The sequence below is a fragment of the Eleutherodactylus coqui genome, chromosome 1 (assembly GCF_035609145.1).
Source record: "Eleutherodactylus coqui strain aEleCoq1 chromosome 1, aEleCoq1.hap1, whole genome shotgun sequence".
NCBI lineage: Eukaryota > Metazoa > Chordata > Amphibia > Anura > Eleutherodactylidae > Eleutherodactylus > Eleutherodactylus coqui.
Genome location: NC_089837.1, coordinates 334,509,644 through 334,526,784, shown reverse-complemented (window position 1 = coordinate 334,526,784; position 17,141 = coordinate 334,509,644). Strand labels below are relative to the sequence as shown.

At 45.9% G+C, this 17,141-nt stretch overlaps 1 protein-coding gene across 3 annotated transcripts in view; it reads right to left on the bottom strand.

The window, feature by feature from the left end:
- The window catches only part of TRIM37 (tripartite motif containing 37), a 97,893-nt gene extending 84,539 nt beyond the window's left edge, over positions 1-13,354 (bottom strand). For all 3 annotated transcript variants that reach the window (XM_066575822.1, XM_066575832.1, XM_066575841.1), the window contains exons 1-4: positions 13,033-13,354; positions 4,039-4,140; positions 2,424-2,464; positions 365-481 (exon numbers count right to left, since the gene is read on the bottom strand). In XM_066575822.1, coding sequence (XP_066431919.1) covers positions 365-481; positions 2,424-2,464; positions 4,039-4,140; positions 13,033-13,191 — 419 coding nt within the window. In that variant the 5' untranslated portion in view covers positions 13,192-13,354. The remainder of the gene's footprint in view (positions 1-364; positions 482-2,423; positions 2,465-4,038; positions 4,141-13,032) is intronic.
- Positions 13,355-17,141: the final 3,787 nt, after the last annotated feature.

Genomic DNA, 17,141 nt, shown 5'->3' with positions numbered 1-17,141 from the left:
AACGTGTGCTCCAAAGTCAGGTTTTATTTACACACATTTCTTCCATGATTGATAGGCCAGTCTGCCTGGAAACAGTGAATTCGGGCAACAATCATCCCGAGACCTTACTGACCCCCATTCTTGTGATCTATAGGGACCTTAATGGACGAACACCCACTGATCAGAAACTGGTCTCCTATCCACAATGTAGGGGATAATGTTACCTCGTGGGGAAACTCTTTAAATATATAACTGAAAGACAATGTAGAAGTTGGACATGCTTGAACACCCACGTATTCTCACCTATAAAAGGCTGATGACGGTCTACATCGTTCCTAACTGATTTGCATACATTTTGGTAAGATATTACTGCCCTTTCACTTACTTGTCCTTCTCATTTTCTTCATGCTTGTTAAGGCTGCATAACTGTAGTGTGTCAAGTCTCTGAGTAACCTCTTCTGCCCATCGACAATTAACCAACTCTCGGAGTTGCAAAGGAGCTCTGAAAAACAGGAAACAAAAGGAAAATCACTGATCGTTTTGTTCTTTAGGCTGGGTTCACACAGGGCGGATTTGCCACAGCAGATCCGCCCGCGGCCGCTCATCTCGGGTTTATCCAGCCATGTGAACGAGGTTTCTCAGAAACCTCGTCCACACGGGACGGCTAATCCGCAGTGGTAAATCCGGTTGAAACCGCGGCCGCCACAGCTTCCAAAGATTGAGCATGTCTGTTTACTTTCGTTTTTTTGTTTATTTATGTCACGGCCGCGCTCTCCTCTATGGGAGCGCCGGCCGCAATGGAAAAGCAAGCGGCCGGGCCGCTTCAAAGCCACCGCGGCGGTTCTCCCGGCGGAAATCTCACGGTTTTTGCTGCAGCCAAACCGCGAGATTTCCGCCGGGAATACGCCCCGTGTGAACCCTGCCTTAGGCTGAATGGACAATAAGCTGTGAAAAACAGCAGCCAATGTAGGTGTGAAGATAAATGGTATTCTACTGTAAATTTTGGTGACAATTCCATTATAGCCCTAACAATTTTAATAGAGGCTGAACAGCATAATGCTCAATACCCTTGCCAACAATACAGTATAACTACATGAAGTAGCTATTATAACCAAAACCATTTGGTTTTATGTGCATTCCGCAATTAACACCCCAATATGGCCAAGCTGTTGAAAAATAAATAAAGTTATGCCTCTTTGGGCTCATTCACACGGGCGTATTGCCACTGCATATTACGCACATGTATTTCCCGTGCACAATAGCTGCTTGTGTGGATTGATATGTAGAAGAAATAAATTGCAGCTCGCTCCATACGCATGCATTGTGTATAGGCAGCATTTTCATACGCATCTCCGCTCTGAACAGAGACGGGAATTTGGGAAAACAAAGGAGGGGAAAGGGACTTGTTATTTGTATAGCGCCAACCTATACCGCAGCACTTTCAGGTAATTTATTTATTACCCCCCAGCAAGCTGGGTACTCATTTTATCGACCTCTGAAGGATGGAAGCCTGAGTCAACCTTAAGCCGGCTACCTGAACCAAGCAGGGATTGAACCCGCAACCTTTAGGTCGTGAATGAGAGCTGAGGACTGCATTCTGCTGCCTTAACACACTGTGCCTCACAAGGCCCACAGAAAAAATAAATAAATTTTAAAAAAAATTAAAATAAAAAAAAAAACAGGCCCGCCACGGATTCTTCATGCAGAATCCCGCACAAATCCAGCACTACCTGCGAGCCCCGCTTATCTGCATTCCCGGCAGCGGCATCCGCGCGGATCTCTTCACTTCAGGGTTCACTGTACTGTGCATGATCATCACGGCTCGCCGGCAGACACGCACAGTTCAGTTTTTTGTTTTTTTTTAATCTCCTGCAGATCCGCGCATGTCTGCAGCGTAAAAGCTGATCGTTCATCGTTTAGTGTAAAGTCAATGGACAAGGGCGGAGGAGCGTAATCCCCTGTGTGATAGGAGTAGCGGTGCTGCTCCCACTATCATATCACAGTTACCAATTATCACACAACTACTGTCATACAGTTATAATGAAAGATCACAGCCTTTCTTCCTGACTGTATAATTATGGTCTGTATCTTATTGGTAATTACAGGGTCTTCCCAGTAGGCAGAAAAGATAGACTAACTAGTCATGTGATAATTTGCTGATGTATCATGGTAGAGTTAGCAGAGCAAAGAGAAAGTGAGCAGGGAGAAATCTCAGCACCATCTTGATGCTGATAAGTATCAGACAGGGGGCTGCATTGCATGAAAGTGACTACAATATACATATGAAAATGTCCAGAGTGTGACAGGCAATCAGGTGTGCGGGGCAGGGATGGAAAACTGATGGGATACATTACGGTTTCTTATATCGGCTTGTACTATAGATTTATGCAAAGTTTGGTGTAAGGGCAGTGATCATTTACACAATATCATCATTATTATTATACCTGCAGTGGGGGCACTGAGCTCGTTGTTCAGTCAGCCATCTCTGTAGACCAGAAGAAAAACATGTGTTAGAATTACAGTTTTTAGATCAATGTGTTATCTGTATTATATCTCCTGCACGAAAATGTTTGCATGCACCCTATAGCATCAAAAAATAAATAAAGTGACAATTTTGTCAAAGGCAGCAGAACTTTTGTTTTTATAAGTTAGTTGAGATGGAGCTAACCTTATGATGGGGCAAGATTAGCAATCTCTTCAAACAGAGTACACCAGCAAAACAGGATACAGATGTAAAGATGGAGTCAGACCAGTGATGAAAAAGCATAAGCTCAAGTGCATCACCCTGCAAAACTTGTGGCACCCTTTTACTTTTAAAAGCCAGAACATAAACATTAAATAAGGCACAGGCATACATTTGTTTAGGCTTCAACTGTCAAACACCATCTGTCAAGTAAGACGTAATCTAATATTAATGTATGGAGTAAACCTTTCTAATGCATGCTAAAACAATCTGACTGTAAACCCATATTGTTCTTTGTTTGAAATCTCAAAAACCACTGGAATACTAAAAAATTAAATAAAAAATAAACCTTAAATAATTTTTGAAAAAAGTAAAGACACGCAGTTTAACAGCAGCAGACAGTCAAAATCTGCACCATCAGTGCAAATTCTGACACCAAATCAGGTGGTCTTCTGCATCGCTTGGCCAGCGGTGCCGCACTCACAAGACACTGCCGGGTGCAAAGAGAAGAAAGCGTCAAGGGCACAAAGACTTCGAAGTGAAAGGGAGCACAGCATCGTCTGAAATCACCTGTGGAAGAGCAGCCGATTTTGGAGTCAAAATTCGCACTGATGGGTCTTTCGTGGAAATGCTGTGGAGTTTTCTTCTGCATTTCCGCTAGATGCAAATAAAGCCAGAAAAACTACAGTGGACTGGGCAAAAATATACAGTTTAGGCTGCCTGTCCACGCCGGCAGACAGGCTGACCACGGAGAATCGCGGCAATTCGCAGCTGCGAATTGCCGGCCACGAGCGGAGAATCAAAGTGATTCACCACTCGTGGACAGGGGATTGGGGAAGTGGGGGGGCTGCGATTTTCATAGAAACGCTATGGAAAGTGTGCATTGCATTCCCCGCGGCCGAATCATCGCTGTGAGGAACGCAATTCAATAAAGCCCATGGACAGGCAGCCTGATACAAACAACGGTCCATAGTTTTCTAATAATGGTCCGTGCTGCTCATACAAGATTTTAGCCCTGTCTTTAAAAACTAAGTGACTTGACTAGTGGGTATGAGCAACTTTACAAATACGGTAGTCTTAATTCAGAGCAGAGAGCCAGCCAATAATAACCAGCGCACTAAAAACCTGCACTGAACACATTAGATGGGGGTTTTGAAAGGTGTTCAAAAGAACCCCAGGGGGCGCCATAACACGTATGCAACAACGATGTTGTGCAATAATTGTGGGACAACCCCCATTACCTACTGATAATTGCCCTTTTCTTGTAGTAAATTAACCCCTGCCTTTTGACAAGCAGCACCATCGTAATATTTGTTATACCATCTGAGAGCAGAAAACAGCAACTGCCGGATAGCCCTGTAACTAGCAGAACTTACCCGAATACAGCTGAAGCAGCAGAGCTTGGAGCAGTGCGGACATAGACGGGCATCTCTCAGCTTTTCCATGCAGATGAAGCATCTGAATACCTCCGCTATACCCTAAGAAAAACAATGGAGAGCAAAAAAACCGTCAGAAGATTGGATTTAAATGGCCTCTTGACAAATTTAACTAAATCCATTCATAAATAATGGCTTACTAGGAAGATTCAGAAGAAAGGTTTTTTTTTTTTTTGGTTTTTTTTTTTAAATAATTCAATAGTACATGCAAAGATAAAAAACTTTGTGATATCTCTCGTTAATGGGGGTTCCCAGGGAAATAGGTCAGTATTTGATTTGCTGGGGTCCACCGCTTGGAACCTCAGCCAATCAGCTGATGGAGCGGCCATCATCTGTGCCACAATGCACAGGGGTTGGAGTGGAAGCTGGTGTAATAGCTGGTGCTCGTAATTGTAGGTACAGTCAAAAACCACACACGAGGTTTGTGCGCTGAGACACACAAGTATGAACCCCATTATCTTGAATGGGGTCATATAATTGAGTGATTTTTTTTTTGTTGCATTGCGGGGAAAAAAAAAAAAAACAGAGAAAAGGATGGTGGCATGTCCCATCTTTGGGTGTTACCTCGGAACGCAGGGCTTATTGTTTTCAAGTGAACAGGAAAACACATTGCACACGTCTACAATGCAATGTTTCCCATTAAAAACAATGGGAAACACTTGCTAATTCTCTGGCACGGCTTTCAGGATCGCTACTTTACCTGAAGTGATGGGAGGAGTTTTTAAAGAAAACCGCCTCGCATGCACGGGTAAATTGCACGTTGGCGAGCACAATACCGGGCTGAGTTTTAGAACCCAATATCGCTCTCGCCCATGTGTTGGAAGCCTTAGGCAAATTCTTTCCATCAGCCTAGAACCAACCTTTTTTAGTGGATGCTCTGTCTAAACCTAGCCTCGGGGCCTTCGTTTTTCTAATCAGGAAAAAAAAAAAAAAAGGGGTGAAGGGCCCAAGTAATCCTTATTGCTCCCTAATAAGCCAGAAGAGCCTGGTTCCCACTGCTCCTCAGTCTTTCAACACAAATAGGCAGAGTCCAGTCTGCCATTGGACAACTACGCTTATTAGCCAGGAGGTTGACTCTTGAAGAGAAGGAAACTCGAATATATCTTGAGGCATGGAACACATTTCTTTCCTTCTCCAGAAGTAAATGGAACACTTCTCAGCATCCTGATAATCTTGAAGTTCCAACATACAGGTTTTAAGAAAAGCCTTAAAACTAGCACTTTAAAGCTAAACTTGCTTCCCCAAATGCATCTAAACTCTGATCTAATCATGGAGTTGGAAGGGACCTCCAGGGTCATCGGGTCCAACCGCCTGCTCAGTGCAGGATTCACTAAATCATCCCAGACAGATGTCGGTCCAGCCTTTGTTTGAACACTTCCATTGAAGGAGAACTCACCACCTCCCGTGGTAACCTGTTCCACTCATTGATCACCCTGTCAGAAAGTTCTTTCTAATATCTAATTTGTGTCTCCTCCCTTTCAGTTTCATCCCATTGCTTCTAGTCTTTCCTTGTACAAATGAGAATAGGGCTGATCCAGTTGCTCTCTAACAGCCCTTCAGATATTTGTAGACCGCTATAAAATCTCCTCTCAGCCTTCTTTTTTCCAAGATAAACATTCCCAGATCTTCTAACCGTTCCTCATAGAACATGATTTGCAGACGGCTTACCATCTTGGTAACTCTTCTCTGAACTTCTTCCAGTTTGTCGTATATATATATATATTTTTTTTTTTTTATTGGGGTGCCCAGAACTGGACACAGTATTCCAGATGAGGTCTGACTAAGGAAGAGTAGAGGGGTATAATGACCTCACGTGAGCTAGACTATATGCTTCTCTTAATACATCCCAGAATTAGGTTTGCCTTTTTTGCTGCCGTATCACACTGTTGACTCATGTTCAGTCTGTGATCTATTAGTATACCCAAGTCTTTTTCACATGTGCTGCTGCTTGTCCCAATTCCTCCCATTCTGTATGTGCCTTTTTCAATTTTCAACAACATAAAAGACTTGCATGGTTCTCATATGAGGATACTTCACTCCTGCGAGAACTGTAAAAGACATCCCCTACTAAAAATATTTTTTAGACTGGGAACAGGACACCTTTAGTTATACAGTATATGGTGGTCTTGTCCGATTGCCCATTTCCACTGAAAAAGAGTGGAGTAACTTAAAGGGGTTGTCTCACGCCGAAACGTTTTGTTTTTTTTATTCAATAGGCCCCCCATCCGGCGCGAGACAAACCCAAGGGATGGGTTAAAAAAAAAAAAAAAAAGTTTATTACTTATCCGAATCCCCGCGCTGCGGCGACTTCTTTCTTCCTTTACCAAGATGGCCGCCGGGATCTTCACCTACGATGCACCGCGGGTCTTCTCCCATGGTGCACCGTGGGCTCTGTGCGGTCCATTGCCGATTCCAGCCTCCTGATTGGCTGGAATCGGCACACGTGATGGGGCGGAGCTACGAGGACCAGCTCTCCGGCACGAGCGGCCCCATTCACCAGGGAGAAGACCGTACTGCGCAAGCGCGTCTAAAAACGCCAGAAGACAGCGAATTTAGACGGATCCATGGCGACGGGGACGCTAGCAACGGAGCAGGTAAGTGAATAACTTCTGTATGGCTCATATTTAATGCACGATGTATATTACAAAGTGCATTAATATGGCCATACAGAAGTGTATAACCCCACTTGCTTTCACGAGACAACCCCTTTAACTCCAGACTACAAACGTCCGTTCATTCATCCCCATTGTCCACCCTGCTTAATGCTGACAGAGGGACTCCCAAGTTAGCTTTGAAAACCGATTTCACATATGCACTAATATAGCAGTATGTAAATTACGAAGTGGTGTTAATCTAGTGACAGCTTGGAAACACCCACACCTGTATAAGTTGTGAGGGGTTACTGCCCAGAAGGCTCATGGAAAGGTGATGCGAATTACTGGAGTTTAAATGAGCCAGGATAGTGGGTGTCACACAGATGGGACATTACGTTTCTCAACTTGGGTGGCATTTAACATTCCTTGATTCACACTGATTGTCACGTGTGTACTGCGAAAATGTCGTTGATGGTATTACCACCCACAGTCGAAAGCAAAAGGCTGCCTATAAGGTGCTTAATGAGAGCATCTGACTAGAACTGTCCATGTGAACATACAAGCAACTGGCAGAAATCACATCCACATTCAATGCAGTCGGCCCCTTCACCTGTCCTGCTGTTCACTGCAGTGTTCGTAGCTTCCATGTGACATGGATGCAGAACGTTCAGCAGAGTGCCTCTGTAAACATCACAACACCAGACACAGCGCCTCACCTGGGCTTGTCAGGCTGCTGAGTCCTAGAGCAAGGGCAACATATGACGTGGTCCGGTGAGTCAATGTACCAATTGTTTGAAATATAAGCCCTAGCTACACTACAAAACAAACAACAACAACAAAAAAAACACTCACCTAGCAGGCGCTGTCTGGGTCCCTCCCGCTGGGCTGTGGCGTTCCGGCAAGCTTCCGTGTAGTCCTCAATATGATGGAGCATCTCTTGCTGGCGATGAGGCTTAAATACCCCACCTCCAGCAAGCGATTACTATGATTGACTGAGGTGGTGCTCTTGAACTAATCAGAGCCGGCACTCGATGAACCAATCATAACCATTTATTGAATGGCTGTGATTGGTTTGTCGAGGAGTTGTAATGAGGTGCCGCGGTAACCGACCCATGGTCACACGATCACATAAATGTTTTTAAAAAAGAAAAGTTAAATAAAGTTAAAGTTTCCCTCACGAATCGGACCCATAAGTGTAGCTGAATGTACTCACCTCCGTCCTCAATGATGTCCCGCTGCGTTCTGATCCCTCTAGGACCTGACACAGTCCCCTGCGCATGCATGCTGGATGTAAAAAGTCAGGCGCACGAGCAAAAGGCCGGGGAGCCCGGGAGATTTTAAATCTCCCTGCTCGCATGAGTCGACCGATATATGCGGTTCCCGGTCACATGATCGCCATTAGCCAATGGAGAATGGTGATCATGTAAACGTTTTTAAAAAAAGGGGGGGGGGGGGGGGAGGGGTGGCTTGAAAAGTTTAAGTTTCATCTCCCCTCATGGATCATATCTGTGAGGGAATATGAAGTTACTTACCTAAGGCCACTGTATTTATACATGGACCTTACCGCAGCTTCTGCACACATCGCCGAAGTGGCGGACGCATTCACAAAAAACGCAGATTGTGGCACGGTACACAATCATGTAAAAGTTGAAAAAAAAAGTTGAAGTTTCCCCTCGCATCATGGATCTGATGAGGAGATGAAACTTCTTACTGGAGGCCTCCGCATTTGAACCCCGACGTGATCCTACTCCACAGATCTTTCCTGGCTTCTGCACATGCACACGCCGGCAGAATTGACGGACACATGTGCAGAAGCCAGGCAGGGCCCGGGAAACTTTAAATCTCCCGGCTACCAAAGGTTGCTGAGAACCTGGAGCAGTGACTGGTGGCCTCGCTGAGCGGTCCCCGGTCACGTGATAAAAAGGTAGCGATCTACTTAGGCTGGTCTCACACGACCGGATAGAGATTGAGGATTCCATCAACGCTTTTTCCATGGTTCAAATGCATTGGATTACACAAATTCGCTCACATTAGCGGGTCGGTATTACGTAATCCACTCACAGAAGACAGAACGCAGAAGGTTCTGGTGTATTGTGCTCTATAGTCGCAGATAAATCTGCAGCCCATACGCAACTTTGGCCATTGCTAAGCCACGGCGTGGGAAACCTAAACAAAAAAAGGTGGCCTGCGCATGACCACCTGTGTACGTACGAAGTTATGTGCAGTACATTATGCCGCCGCTGAGGTCAAGAAATACCCCCCAAAAACTGTTTGCAGCAAGCATTGGAGGAGGATACCCGGTTTCATTGCCCCATATACCCATCCCAACCAGGCCTCTGCAATTACCCCTGTCTTCAGACATACCACACAGTTTACATTATTACTTTTATCTAAGAGTTAAGGAATGCCAAAAAGGGCGGGGGTGGATTCTTTTTAGGCAGTCCATATTTTTTTATTATTTATTTTTTTGCACAAATGAGCAATGGGGCCTGGAATTTGTTCAGTTGTGCTCTGAAATCCAATGGGTGTTCCCTTCATTGTTGGCCTAGCCATGTGTCCTATAATAAGACTAAGACCACAATGAGTATGTTTCTGAACACGGCACAAACAAAGGTATTTATTTTGGGGTGAAAGTCTTCATTCATATGTGTGCTGTACAAAAGAAAGGCTTTTAAATGACAAAATTGTAATAAATAAATAAATAAAATTGTAATTTTTTTCCCCCTCTGCTTTGCTTAGATTCATTCAAAAACTTTGCGGTCAAAATATGCAGTGCACCCCTAGATGAAATTCTTAAGGGGTCTAGTTTTTAAAATGTGGTCATTTATTGGGGTTCTCCATTGTTTTGGCCGCTCAAGGGCTCTACAAGTGTGCAATGGGGTCTAAAACACCTTCAAGTAAAATGTCTGTTCTGAAAGCCACCGGCTGCTCCTTTCGGTTTGGGCCCTGTTGTGCATACAGACATATGATTAGGGCCACAACAGGTATGTTTCTGAACATAGGACAAACAGGGGTACCCATTTTGGGGTGTAAATCCTCATTTTCATGTGCATTATAGAAAAAAACTTTTGTAAAAAAAAAAAAAAAAGTGAAAAAAGTGAAATTTTATTTTTCCCTCCTCTAAATTGCATTAAAGGGGTTGTCCCGCGGCGAAATGCAATTTTTTTTTTCAACCTATCCCCCCATTCTGCCCCGTTAAAATCAATACCGTTTGTAATTTTAAAAAAAACAAAAACAAAACGCTTACCTCCTTCCCAGTTCGCGCAGCATCTTCTTTTCTTCTTTTAAAGATGGCTGCCGGTCCTTTTCCAATGATGCACCGCGGTTTTCTCCCATGGTGCACCGCGGGTCTTCTCCCATGGTGCACCATGGGCTCTGTGCGGTCCATTGCTGATTCTAGCCTCCTGATTGGCTGGAATTGGCACACGTGACGGGGCGGAGCTACGCGATGACACGTAGAAGGGTGCGGAGCCAGAACGCCGCTCGTGCCCGGACCGACCAGAAGGGATCAGACCCTTCTGCGCAAGCGCGTCTAATCGGGCGATTAGACGCTGAAATTAGACGGAGCCATGGAGACGAGGACGCCAGCACCGGAGGGGGTAAGTGAATAACTTCTGTATGGCTCATATTTAATGCACGATGTATATTACAAAGTGCATTAATATGGCCATACAGAAGTGCTGAACCCCACTTGCTTCCGCGAGACATTAAATTTTGATGTTTTGCCTTGGGACAACCCCTTTAAGGGGGTGTAGTTTTTAAAATGGGGTCACCTGTGGGGTATCTATCACTCTGACACCTGTGAGCCTTTGCAATCTTGGCTTGGTGCCGGAAAACAAAGTGTTCCTCAAAATGTTACATTTGTACATCTCCTAAATGGGTAAAAAAAATTAAAAAGGTTTTTCCAGCGTGCTTCTAGAATAAAGTAAACAGATAAAAAATAAGTCATAGCAAATCTTTGTACAGTATGTTTGCACATATTTGAGATATTGCAGTTGAAAATGTCAAATTTTCTAATTTTGGTGCTTTTAACAAATATACACAAATTCTATCGGTCTGTTTTTACCACCTAAAGGCCGCCTGCAGACGAGCGGAAATCCCGCGGCGGGATTTCCCGCGGGATTTCCGCCGCTCAAAGCCTGCATAGGATTGCGTTAACAAATGCAATCCTATGCAGACGGCCACGGTTTGGCCACGCGAAATGTCGCGCGGCAAACAAACCGCGGCATGTCCTATTTTTGTGCGGGGCTCGCAGAGCCTCACACAGAAACGTCACTCACGCAGCCAGCGGCTCCGGTCTGCGCATGCGCCAGCTGCCCGGCAGCCGGCACATGAAAGAGCCAGGGCCGCCGGGCGCGGGTGAGTACGCGCTCATCCCTGCAGGCACTTGGGTCGGGTCCCGCTCGTCTGCAGGCGGCCAAATGAAGAACAATATGTGGCGAAAAAACAATGTCAGAATCACTTGGATATGCAAAACCTTTACGGAGTTATTCTATGTCAAAGTGACACGTCAGATTTCCATAATGTGACTCCATCACTAAGGGGTTAATATACAGGTTTCCAGTAAACATTACTTAGGTGAACTGCTACCTGTCAGAAGAACTCAAACTATTCTGTATCCATTTGTAGTACCTTTCATAAAGAGCTTGTAGTTCCACGTAAAACTTAGGGTCTACGGGCGGACATGCAAAACGCTGCATGGATCACACAGTGTTCTACCGCCATGGGGGCCGGCAGCGATCGTGCTCTGTGTATCTCACGCACGGTCTTTTTAATTCCCTGCTGTCTCATAATGGCATTGTGTATGCAATACAGCCCATACGCAATGTATGTTGAAAACACTACCCAGAGAACAGTATAGCTGTATGTGCGCAATACTTGGCGAAACAGAGCATGCGCCAATCTTTTTCATGCGCCATGTATACACGCCAATCAGAATGGACTCCATTCATCTGGTATTACACGGACGTACACTGCACGCATAATACGCGCTGAAGTCACATCGTGGACATGAGCCGTAAGGCCGGGCTCACATAGGGCAGAAATCTGGCGCAGGATTTGAAACTGCTTTATTCCGCTGCCGACTCCCTCCTCTATGCAGAGAGGTTTCCGCAGCGGAAATGACGATACAAGTGACATGTCGTGGATTTGAATTCCGCCTGTCCGTTTCCATGTGGCTTGTGAACAAAATTCTTGCAAATCTTGTCCACTTTGCCACTTAGTCTCATTGTTAAAGATGCATGCAGAAATCCCGCCCCGTGTGATCCCAGCCTTATAGTTGCAGATTTGTAATTTATCTCCCTCCCCGCTTATCAGTGGGCAGTGCCGGGTCAAGATGGCAGCAAGCATGAACGCCTCAAGGATCTTTAGTCACATCTGCCCAGTTTGTAGCAGAACTTTCCCCGACGGTCCCATTCATAGGAACAACTGCATTCACTTGTACTGTGGGAGGTGGGAACCGGGGCGGGCAGAAGAGTGCCACCACACAGCCCCCTCATCCAGACTGCCAAACTCTGCCCCCTGCAGCAGCCAGATGTGCCAGTGTAGCGAATGCCACACAAAAATCTGAGAATCAGCTTATGTGATGTTTGGGAGCAAATTTGCAGGTGTTTCTACTGACTTCAAAGGGCAAAAACCACAGGTAAAAAGCTAGTTGGCAGCGAGTACCCGCAGCACCACCAGGGGGTTGCCATAGGGGCAGCACTACGAGACATTTCTATATAAAAGACAAGTCAGTACCCGGCACACAAGGTCTGATGCATCTGATTTGATGGTCTTGATGGCACCACATGTACTGGGCATCACCAAGACATCTAGTACGACTGAGTGCCCACAGGCTTAGTGGACATCTAATGGCAGCACATGTCACTGGTCCATATGGCACATCAGGGGGCAGCGCAGACTGTTCTCCTCACCCCACCAAAACCACCACACTGATGCCCTATCCCTGCGCTGTGTGGTGGCTGGCATCACCCCATTCCACCACAATGCCAGTCATCATACAACACGGGGAGAAGGCATCACCCCATGCCAACCACTACACAGGAAGGGAGAAGGCATCACCCCATGCCAACCACCACAGAGAGAAGGCATCACTCTATGCCAACCACTACACAGGAAGGGAGAAGGCATCACCCACAGCAACCAACACACAGAGCGAAGGCATCACCCCATAATACCACAATGCCAGTCATCATACAACACAGTGAGAGGGCATCAGTCTATGCCAACCACAATGCCAGTTACTACACAGGCATGGGAGAATGCATCATCCATGCCAACCACCCAGCCCAGGGAGAGGGCATCACTATGGCACGGACTGACACCTGCCATCCCTCACCTCCACGCTCTGCTCGTCCATCTCCTCCAGTTTGGGCTCCTTGATCTTGCAGTACTGCAGAGATTTCTTCCTGGACCTGAAGTAGGTCAGGTACTTGATGGTGCTGCAGAGACAGGTGAGGAAATTATCAGTAAAACGCCCCCTTTCAGCTGCAGACATGCAGCAGCCGTAGAAGGCGGGAGTCCGGGCTTGTGGAGAGCAGTGACCGTCCCTGCTGCTGTGCTGTGAGGACTAGGGGGGGAGAGGAAACCAACAGCGCTGCCGCTCAGCACATCCACATCCCAGCCGCCATATTGGACCGCGGCTCGTTACTGAGAGACCAGCGACGCCAGGGCCGAGCGGGCAGAGGGGCGGAGCTGGTGACGTCAGCGCGCCGCGCCGTGCTAGGAGACAGGGGTGGCGTGCACCTACACCGCGTGCCCGCTGGAGGCGCTGCAGTCGCTCAAGGCTGGGAGTCACCGAAGTGCTAGTACCCGTGCCTGTAGCGGCCGCAAGGCTTCGGGGGAATTTGCGTCGAAATGGAGCATTTTTCGATTTATTTTTTTTTGCTGTAGAGAAGCAGACAGGTTTTTAGGCTGATAGGAAACACTTTTTTTGTGTTATTTTTCTTTACTTTTGGTGTTTTTGTTTTTTGGGCCATGAAGTACATTTCACTTTTTCACACACAGAATACCCTTTTTGACAGTTTTTGTAGCCATTTCCCTGTCGGCTTCTTTATAGGAAAAAAAGGGTCTGACAAAAGGCTACACACAAAAATGCTTGTAAAAAAACAAAATTTAGGAGACACGTTTTTTTAGTGACCCGAAACAATGAAGGACCCGTGCCAGCGGTTTGCGGGCTTGTTTCCACACAGCAGTTGCTTACTCGACAGGCTGGGTTCACATGAAGCCGAATGTCTGTGCGGACCCTTCGTGCGTAAATCCCGCTGCATTTACAGTAGCAGCAAAGTGGGTGAGATTTTGAAAATCACAAGCTGCGGAAATAACCCGCACAAAACCCGTGCGAAAACTGACTTGTGGCCCGGAATTGAAATCTGCGACATGTCAATTATATCGCCATCTTCACTGCGAAATTCACCTCCCAATGAGGGGTGAATTCTGCACAGGAATTTGCGATGAAAACCGCACCAAATGATGTGGGTTTGGAGGCGAGCATTCTGCAGGCGATCTGCAACGGAATGCCCACTGCGAACATTCCGCCACAATCACTATTTTGAATTAGTGTAGATAGCAGCAATTTTATATTGGAGCTGAAAAACAGGTTATACCGCTCACAAATTTGGGGTACAGGGTTAAATAGTGTATGATATGATGAAGCACTAAGACACCATGTAGTTTCACCCCGAGACCAATAATAAAGCACCCTTCTCATATGGTCCCCGTTTGATAGAGCGGTAAGCCTTAAACCAGGGTCAGTAAAGAAAACGACCCTATCATGAGGACTTCTTAATACTATAAACAGCCGATGAATAAAGGCTGAATATAACTGCTAGCATTCAGATGAGTGCCACTAGTTATAGCGTTTTATAATAACAGCCTAAATAACTGTACGAGCATTGAAAACTGTGGCATGGGCTTCTTCGGATGACTGCACGCACAATTGCAAAACATTTGCGCCATGGACGATGTAGATAGATTTGTGAGTGTATCAGCACATAGTACTGTAGTTTTTGCGCAGTCAGGGCCTGTTCACACGCCCATGCAAAAAAAACACCCCCGCCCTGATTTAAAAGGCTATTTGGCCTAATGAGGTCCAGATTTGTTCTGTTTTTCACAGAATTACGCAGCGTATTGCACTTTTGCGTGTGCATTGAGCGCGTATTTGCACACCTCCCGTAGACTTCTATGGGGACCTTTGCTGTGTAGTACGCAGAAACATAGAGCAGGTCCTATTTTGTTGTATGTGCACAAAACACATTCATGAGAATAAACCCAATTAGATCAATGGGCTCTATCTCCGCACATTGCGTATTTTATTTTTACACAAAAAACGCACACAAATCCGGTCATCTGAAGAAGCCCTAAAACTATGTGAAATTTTTCAGGTTCAGTTTCAAAGCGGTTCTTACTTGCGCTGACTGGGTGCAGCATAATCTGTGCAGGACCTCAGATAAAACTTTTGCATTAACTCTTGGAAACTTTTCCTATGTGCATGGTACAAGTACGGTGCGCTGTCAGTGTCAGTGTACGGAGCAGCCTCAGGAGCCAAGTCCGCTCCATATTTGGCGGTTGTTGTCTGTCTTTGACTTGACCACTAGGTAGCCGGTGAAACCCCGGTGGCCCCTGAATTAACAAGTCTGTCTCTGCAGCCTTCTGTTTCCCCCCCAACAGCACAGTTGGAGACACCAAATAACTGCAAGTAGCAAGATGATGACAACATATTCCACTTGCATGCATTAACCACACAATGGCTGGGCTCATCTTCTCCCGCCGTGGAGCCCCGTCTTCTGAATGTATCTGGCCAGCCCCATGCTCCCTCTGCTGAGACAGAAAGCTGTAGTGTTAGGCTGGTCTCACACAAAGGGATTTTAGTTGTGTATCACCGTCCACACGTATGACAGCATTGAAATACACTTGTGGGTAGGAATTGCGGATTCCGCAAGCAGAAGAAAAATTGCAGCCTGCTCTATTTTACAGCAGATTCCACGTGTATGAGATCCTTTAATCTCTATGGATGAGTTTGATCCGCAGTACATTGCGTGTGGACGTGGATTTGCTTGCACGTTGCTAGGAGACCAGATACAAATGGTATAAAGAAAGCAGGAATTTGTGGGCCGACAATGCAGGATAGAGTCTATGGAGCAACACACCATCCAAACTACTGTCTGCTACCTTCGCTTATTCTTCTGGGCTCTTCCTCCACAAGAATCAGTGTTTTGTTCTTATTAAGGTGGTTTATACTACTACCAAAAAAGTAGTACAAACCAGCCAAGCCTATAGAGCAGTATCCAGTTCTGAAGGCATGGTTCTCAGAACAGCTCACACCACGACAGCACAAGAGAATGTCGCCTAGGCGGTAGAAGGATTTTTCAAGGGAGTTCGGCAACTTTCTTGTGTCATTCCCTGCTTGCGGACGATACGTTGTACATCAGCGCGGAAAACCACAACCATATGCAATTCACTTTGGTGGTCATAAGCAGTTCTTCTGCTGCGGATATCCGGTCGTGGAATCCGACTCATTCATGTGAGCCCGGCCTTATTCAGCTGCCTGCTCACATCCTAAAACTAAGTGCAGCTGTAGGATCAACAGTGACTGTGCCCTCTCCTCCCAGTGATCTGGATTATGATTTCTCCAGCAGGCTTTGGGGTATTTTGCCGCTTCCGAATTATATCGTGTGCACACATCGTCGTGGAGCAAATTAGACACAAGCTATCAGCCTCATATCCAAAATGGCTCTCTGCCCAGAAACAGCCAGACAGGGCCTTTTATTGAGAAGGATAACACCTGCCCTTTATGGGCGTTTAACAGATTACATCAGTAACATATATGATTCTCATTTGTCGGATCATATAGAATCCCCCCTCCTTCCTGCCCACCTTCTCTCAAGTCCAATGTATAAGCAAGTCTTTGTCTCACAAACGTGCTCAAAACTGAAACTGGAAGTACATATCTCTTTGTTCAAGAAGATTCTGTGTGGGGGATGGGGAGGACTGGGAAAACACTCAGTATGAAAACAAGCAATGTCATATAACACTGTGATTTAACTCTTTCCTTATGCAGCAGAGTTTTACATTAGGCTGAAGTCACAAAACACACATAATACGTCTAGTGCAAATCGATAGACATTTTACACCAACCAATCATCATGTCTATCACAATCCCCCCTTAAAATGTCTATCCTCTAACTCTCTATCTAATTTTCACAGTTCTCTGCGCATGAGCCTATAACTGGAGCGCGTTGAAGGTTCGTTTTAGGGTCTTCAAGGGGGTGTAGGACTTGTCCACTCCTTCTGGGGATGCATCCAGCAAACTCATGGTGGGAGCGGCTTTTCCAGCATCAGTTTCACAGGTCTCTCTGACACAGGGAATAACACAGCAGACTAGAACAGAAAAGGTAATCATCAGTTCACATACAACAGCGACGCCCGTCTGTGCCAGGATCCTTTACC